The 7,175-nt window shown below is 37.1% G+C and overlaps 1 protein-coding gene across 1 annotated transcript; it reads left to right on the top strand.

The window, feature by feature from the left end:
- The first annotated feature begins 1,830 nt into the window (after positions 1 to 1,830).
- LOC102713760 (actin-related protein 2) lies at positions 1,831 to 7,139 on the top strand. Its single transcript, XM_006659285.3, has 15 exons — positions 1,831 to 2,080; positions 2,874 to 2,984; positions 3,079 to 3,213; positions 3,592 to 3,663; positions 3,757 to 3,835; positions 3,959 to 4,008; positions 4,583 to 4,686; positions 4,817 to 4,885; positions 4,968 to 5,031; positions 5,103 to 5,171; positions 5,287 to 5,370; positions 5,939 to 5,997; positions 6,217 to 6,283; positions 6,473 to 6,556; positions 6,737 to 7,139. The coding sequence occupies exons 1-15, from the start codon at positions 2,039 to 2,041 to the stop codon at positions 6,815 to 6,817; spliced, it is 1,170 nt and encodes a 389-aa protein (XP_006659348.1). The 5' UTR covers positions 1,831 to 2,038; the 3' UTR covers positions 6,818 to 7,139.
- The last annotated feature ends 36 nt before the right edge of the window (positions 7,140 to 7,175 follow it).

Genomic DNA, 7,175 nt, shown 5'->3' with positions numbered 1-7,175 from the left:
TGGCAAGGGTCTGTGCTTCGTCACCACGCTCCTGCTCTAGAAACCGCGGTTACCGGCGGTAAACCCGTGTACGTTTTTATAAATTTTGTCAAAATTTACTTTCCAAACGCTAAAATCTAAATAAATCTACCATTCTTATCTTTATTTATTTATCTAAAATATATATTTCTCTACGTATTATTTCAGCTGACTTTTGTATATCATCTAATTTATAATATATCTACTCCTCTTCACCGTGTTTCTCTCTGAAATCATGCCCAAAATCACATGCCCTCAGCTATTCGAGGTAACCATCATGTGCCCATCCCACCGTTGTTGTCACCTCGACATCCACATGGAGGCAAGAGGGTGTTTATACTTAGAATCATGTTATCTCTCTCTAACGATATTTCACTTCCTTTCAAATTCAAGAGAAAATGATTTCCAATTTCGCAATGATCATATATAAATTACAAGACAAATCATCCCAAATATCAAGATATATCTTTCAGAGTTCGTCCTTCTCATATGGACATCTTTATGTTGCACTTTCAAGGGACGTGTCAAGAAAAATAATAAGTATTTTAGCCAAAACAAATAAAAATAGACCTTACTTGAAAGAGCACAAAAATATCATGTATAAAGACCTTCTCGACTGTTAGGTGGTTATGACTGCTAGGTGGTTATGACGTTTTTAGTTATTCATATGCAATATAGAATATGAGGTCCATTGAAACCACAAGATTTTAAATTTTGTAATGCAAAAAATATTTATCAATTTGAAACTAACCACTGTCATTTGCTTTTTTTAGAAAAAAATCCGAGTCGATGATGGGTACTATACTACTACTTGATATGTTAAATATAGTGGAAGGGTATTAGTTATGGCATACATACACTTATTGGCATATATTATTTTCTATATTCCTATAAAAAGGAGGAGTAGTGGTGGGTGGGGTGAATCCACCGTCCACTCTTTCCTATTTCTTCAAATGAAAAATATTTAGACATATATATCAGAATATTTTTATTAACTCTGCTTTAATAAAATGCTAATTATATTTTTAATAAATCTCGTTGCAACGTATGAGCAATATACTAGTTACCTATAGTACACAACCTTGATTTACTCATTAGATAAATCTAACGGTTTAAATTATATACATCAAATCGGACGATTCACGTTTGATACGAAAATAAGGTAGACATCAGAAAAAACATGACAAAATTACATCCATACAAAAAAAATCATAATCATAGGACCACTTAATACCACTAGAAGAACTAAATGACATATTTACCCTATTCTTTTTCTCCTCTTCCCATCCCCTCGAGTTTCAACTGAACATGGTCTCTTTCTCTTCCAAGACTCGAGCTAGATGATACCGTTGCTATCGTTGCTAATGAGCTTGTGATGGAGCCCACACTAGATGTTGGTGTTGCCACTATTGTTATCGAGGCAGTCATAGCCGGGCTTCTCACCATCGCATCGCCTATTAAGATCCTAGCCTAAAGGAAGTTTAACACTGGTGTCCATGATATGACGGGCATGAGCGGTCTTTGACACTCAATTAAGTTATCATGACGTCTAGAGATCTAAACTCACTAGATAAAAAGTTATCAGCCACAGTATGCTGAAGTTGTCATTGAGGATGTTTCTGAAGCTCCATGGTATCTCAGACCAGAGGAATACACCTAGGAGTATTAGGGGAGCCCAGCTCGCTATGATCTCGATTGATCGATTCAATATTAACTATCGCGAGCATAATTGATAGCAAGGAGATAAGCTATAAGTAAGGCAGTGATGCTAAATTGGTTTGGTAAAATTTTGCGGTAGTAAAGAGGCAAATGTTTGTGCGATGGAATTTTCACAAGAAAAAAGAACATCTAGACTTGGGGTCGGCCCAAACCAGCAATAGCGCCACCCTCTCTCTCTCTCTCTCTCTCTCTCTCTCTCTCGGTCTCGCCTTCCCTTTCCTCCCAGCAGGGCCGCGCAGGTAGCTGCTTCCCCTTCCAAACGCAGCGCAGGGAGACGAGCCGCGACGGCGACGGCGCGGGAATGGATAGCGGCAACGTGGTGGTATGCGACAACGGCACTGGGGTAAACCCCTTCCTCCCTCCATCCATCCTTTCTTCTTCTCCTGATCCCGCCTGACCCTTCCTGATCCGGCCACCTACCTCGGGGCCGCTCTCCGCAGTCCGCACCCCCTAGATCTGCAAGCCGTCGTCCCGGGTTCTTGTTCTTGGCCGGTTTCTTGGATTTCTTTTGAATATAGGATCGTGCCTGCCTGCGCCTTACTTTGTGTTTGTGATTGGGCTGTAACATCCCTGAGCTCTAGATTTTCAGTTGTGCCCAACAAGGTATTAGCCTACTACCGAGCTGTAACATCTGGAATAACAATGTACTTGTATGATGAAATGATATGTGTGCACATTGGAAGAAATTGAAGGGGGGAAATTTCTCTAGTATGATGATGATGGTGTTGCTCTTCCTTCACAATAGGAAAAAACGCTGTAATAGGATAATGAGCTATTCTTGTTCTGTGAAATCTTTAGGTACTGTCCTTCCAAATACCAAACTGAAATAGCTTCATGCTGTCAAAAGTTATGTAATAACTACCCACATTAGTTTAATATGTTGCAGTCCCAAATAAATCATCGTGTTGCCTCTGGCTTAGTTTATGCAAGTATTTACTACATCATTTCTGTGGCTTATATGCTATTTTTTTAAAAAAAATGAGAAAGGGAGGAGAAGCCTCCGCAATTTCTGTTACCAGAAATGTTAAAGAGATCTGCAGAACGGGCTTATATGTTTGGTATGCTTAAACCGCAATATAACATATCGCAGATGATCCTTTTAATTTCTAATTTGGTACCTATGGTTAATGTTGCAGTATGTAAAGTGTGGCTTTGCGGGCGAGAACTTCCCTACATCTGTGTTCCCTTGTGTTGTTGGGAGACCATTGCTTCGCTATGAGGAGTCACTCCAGGAGCAGGAATTAACGGTCTGAAATCTATGTCTATCTTTGTGTTTCTGGCACATACCCACTCTCTCTTTAGTGCACCTTAGTCCTTACTCTGTGATTGTGTTCCATGCAGGATATTGTGGTTGGAGCGGCTTGTGCTGATTTGAGACATCAACTTGATGTATCGTATCCTGTTACAAACGGCATTGTTCAAAGTTGGGATGATATGGGCCATATATGGGATCATGCATTTTACAGTGAGCTGAAAGTATGACTTTTCATATTCTTAATACTCCCTCCATATTTTTTTATATGACGCCGTTGACTTTTAGGTCCATGTTTGACCATTCGTCTTATTCAAAAAAAATATATAATTATTAATTATTTTTTATAATATGATCTATTATTATAGAAACTTTAATTATGCATTATAATTTTGCATATTTGGATATAAATTTTGAATAAGACAAATGGTCAAACATGATTCTAAAAGTCAACGGTGTCATACATAAAAATATGGAGGGAGTATTACTTTAACATCAGACCCTTCTGAAATTATACTCATAATTCATCAACATTCTTTGTTATGTGCTTTGAAGTCTCTTAGCTCTAGGTAAAGCATTGTATTTCTATTTTCATTCTTTAGGTTGATCCATCTGAGTGTAAAATTCTACTGACAGATCCACCACTCAATCCTGTGAAAAATCGTGAGAAAATGGTAGGTTGTGTTCTCTCATCAGGCTGTCTGTTTTACTGAATTTAGCTTTTATAATATATCGCTAACAAACAAATTGAACCCTCTGCTAAATAGATTGAGACAATGTTTGAGAAATACAACTTTGCTGGGGTATTCATCCAGGTCCAAGCTGTTCTTTCACTATATGCTCAGGGTACTCTCTCTCTCCCTCCCTCCCTCCCTCCCTTGGTATTACACACATGTATGAGCTTGCACATTTATGAACACAATGTATTGGCTCTTTTCTTAACATGTACTATGTATGTACGCTTTCCAGGCTTGTTGACTGGACTTGTCATAGATTCTGGTGATGGTGTCACTCATGTGGTATGATAATGACAATCCTCCCTATATTGTACAAACTACAAAGATTTGAAATGCGGAGATTCCATTTCTGTTAATCTTGTGGTGCACTACAAAAATATCTATCTGGTTCATGTTTATAACTGTATATTCTTTGACTCAACTAACGAAATTGCAATCCTTTATGGAAATGATTGGAACAAATATATTGTAATGTATTATCTATCTTATTTTTGTTGTTCCAGTGAAGATGTATGACCAAGATTTATGCATAACTTAGTAAAAAATCACAGCCATTGAACATCATAATCAATGGTTTCTGGTCAAAATGTTGAACATGGAAATAAATGCATAATTTAAATTATACTCCGCAATTATTACTTCTGTTTTGACAACAAGCTTTCTAGTACCCATTTAATTATTCTCGTACATAGGCAGTTGACATCATAAGTTTATCATTGACGTGTGTAGTAATAAGCATGAAAAGTTATGCAATTGAATGCTGACTATTGTCAATTTGCATTAGCATGCCAGAGTTCTACTTGCGATTGTGAAAGAAAGTTTAATTTTGCCCCTGTCATTGTTTATTACAATCCAGGTGCCAGTAGTTGATGGATACTCTTATCCACATATTACAAAAAGAATGAATGTAGCTGGAAGGCACATAACATCTTATCTTGTTGATCTACTCTCAAGAAGAGGGTAATGCTCTTATCATGTTTATAAATCATTATATGTTTATAGATAAAAGATACTCTGAGGACACAAGCTTATGCAATTATTTGCTTGAGTGTTTTTTCTGATCTGATCAACTTAATTTCGTTCTTTAAAGGTATGCTATGAACAAATCTGCCGACTTTGAAACAGTCCGGGAAATAAAAGAGAAACTATGTTATTTAAGGTCAGTTGCCTTATTGTTCTTAATTGTTTTCTATATAGCTTGCTGTTACATTTTGTAGAATTAAAAGGGAAGCTATGTACAGCTATGATTACAAGCGTGAATACCAGCTAGGACTTGAAACCACTATCCTTGTCAAAAGCTACACTGTAAGTATGTTAACCTGCTTTTGTTTTTATTTTGTCTCGTTTTGTATTATTGGCTCAACTCTTGTCATCAGCTTCCAGATGGAAGGGTAATCAAAGTGGGCACTGAACGGTTTCAAGCTCCTGAGGCTCTTTTTACTCCTGTAAGCTTGTTTTCATACTATTCTTCCATAGCTTGCTGATATACATAAATAAGTTATGCAGTTCTCTGTTAAGATCAGTACCAACATAGCAGTGATAAAAATATTCGTTGAGTAGGAACTCATAGATGTTGAGGGTGATGGAATGGCAGATATGGCGTTCCGTTGCATTCAGGAAATGGACATCGACAACCGGATGACAGTATACAACTTACCCATCCAATATGCTACATTTTTCTGCTTCAATCTTTTCACCTGCTTTTGTTTCTCTTAAGCATTTATCTGTACGACTGTTGATGAATTGATGATGAGTATGGAGCTTCTGTAGCCCCCAATTTAAAGGCACACCATTGAATTGAATTCAGATATGCTTGCATAAGATAATATTAGGTAATTTAGGATTAGTTTGTTTTGTTATTTGGTAATAACTTGCTAAGACCATGGTCTTACATAAAGAATTTCACTTACATATATACAGGGGTTTTTTTTACTGTTTTTGTTTTAAGCTAGAACTTAAACAAGTAAACACCATAAGTTGAATTATTGTCAAATGGTGAGTTCACTCTCAAATGTTCATATTTATTTGTGTTTAGTACATGTGCATGTGTAATGTGTTAATGTAAATTAAGTAACAGAAGGGGCAAATAAGTTCCAGGTCTGTTAGTCTTTGTACTTGGTTAATTGTTTTGAAGTTGTTAGAGAGTACTTCTCTAGATAAGCATTGGATCATGTGTTCTTTTCTCATTAGATGCCCGGATAACATCTTGCAGCTTTACCAACATATTGTTCTGAGTGGAGGAAGCACCATGTATCCTGGTCTGCCAAGTCGGTAAGATTTGATGAACATATTCTGTTCCGTCTTTTTTTTACTACACTACATATGAATAATTAGTTTCAGATAACATTATTTTTACACTGAAGCTCAGCATTTTTTGTCTGTATCATTCTGATATTTACATGTTATATTTCTTATCAATGTATTACGTGTTTAGCTGCTTTTATAAGCTTTAAGATTTGATATGACCAACACATTCCAACATTTTCAAAGGTTAGAGAAGGAAATGCTTGATCGCTATCTTGATGTCGTTCTGAAGGGAAACAAAGATGGGTTGAAGGTAATATATTTTTGTGGTTATTTTGTGGCTGACCACAGTTGAAAATTGCACAAGCCTATTGAAATCAGACAAGGGAAATTCCCAACTTCATTTTCCAGTGCAACACATTTTCTTTCTCAATAATAAATATTGTCGTTTCAGTAATGAGTGCTGCCATTTTCATTTAATAATGCTTCCGTTTATGTGCAGAAATTACGCTTGCGGATAGAGGATCCGCCACGGAGAAAGCACATGGTTTACCTAGGTGGTGCGGTTCTTGCTGGAATCATGAAGGTAATGTATTTCCTACAGCGTTATATCTGTGCATTCTTATAAGCAAAGCCTTGGGACAAGGTAGAGAGGTGAGCACAAAAGGAGAACAAGAGACCAAACCATGCATTGCTGTGTGTGCATTGTCGCATTGGAATCTGCTTATTTGCTTAATTGCTTCGCTGACTGCTGTTGAACAAGCAGGATGCACCTGAGTTCTGGATTACAAGGCAGGAGTATCAGGAAGAAGGCATTGGGTGCCTAAGGAAATGTGGACAAGCATAGACGTGGTGTATGTCCTATGATCCTACCTAGATTCTCATCAGCAGAGATGTGAAAGGCTCTCCATGCTCCGGGCAGGAAAAAAAAAAAAGGAACCCATGTTTAGATGATGAATTCACATTACTTGTAGAAAGATGAGCACATAGTGTTGTTTGTTGTCCCTATTTGTTCAGGATACTTGTTGCCATGTTGTAGCCTAGCAGCCACCATGAACACAACCCACCATATTATTGTGATGAACAAACATTAGATATATTTCATTTTGTATTTGGCACTATACCTATGATACATCACATATTTCTACTGATAATATAGTTATGTACTGATCACATAATAAAATTATGCGCTGAGCAACTGATGA

The sequence above is a fragment of the Oryza brachyantha genome, chromosome 8 (genome assembly GCF_000231095.2).
Source record: "Oryza brachyantha chromosome 8, ObraRS2, whole genome shotgun sequence".
Lineage (NCBI taxonomy): Eukaryota > Viridiplantae > Streptophyta > Magnoliopsida > Poales > Poaceae > Oryza > Oryza brachyantha.
The sequence above is the reverse complement of the archived record's forward strand: the minus strand, read 5'-3'. Positions and strand labels throughout refer to the sequence as shown.

What these genes read in the sequence shown, in the direction of transcription:
- LOC102713760 (XM_006659285.3), top strand. Translation starts at nt 2,039, where the DNA reads ATGGATAGCGGCAACGTGGTGGTATGCGACAACGGCACTGGG. An exon ending in TCTTTCACTATATGCTCAGG is followed by an intron (nt 3,836 to 3,958) that starts GTACTCTCTCTC and finishes TACGCTTTCCAG; the next exon opens with GCTTGTTGACTGGACTTGTC. An exon ending in GAAACAAAGATGGGTTGAAG is followed by an intron (nt 6,284 to 6,472) that starts GTAATATATTTT and finishes GTTTATGTGCAG; the next exon opens with AAATTACGCTTGCGGATAGA.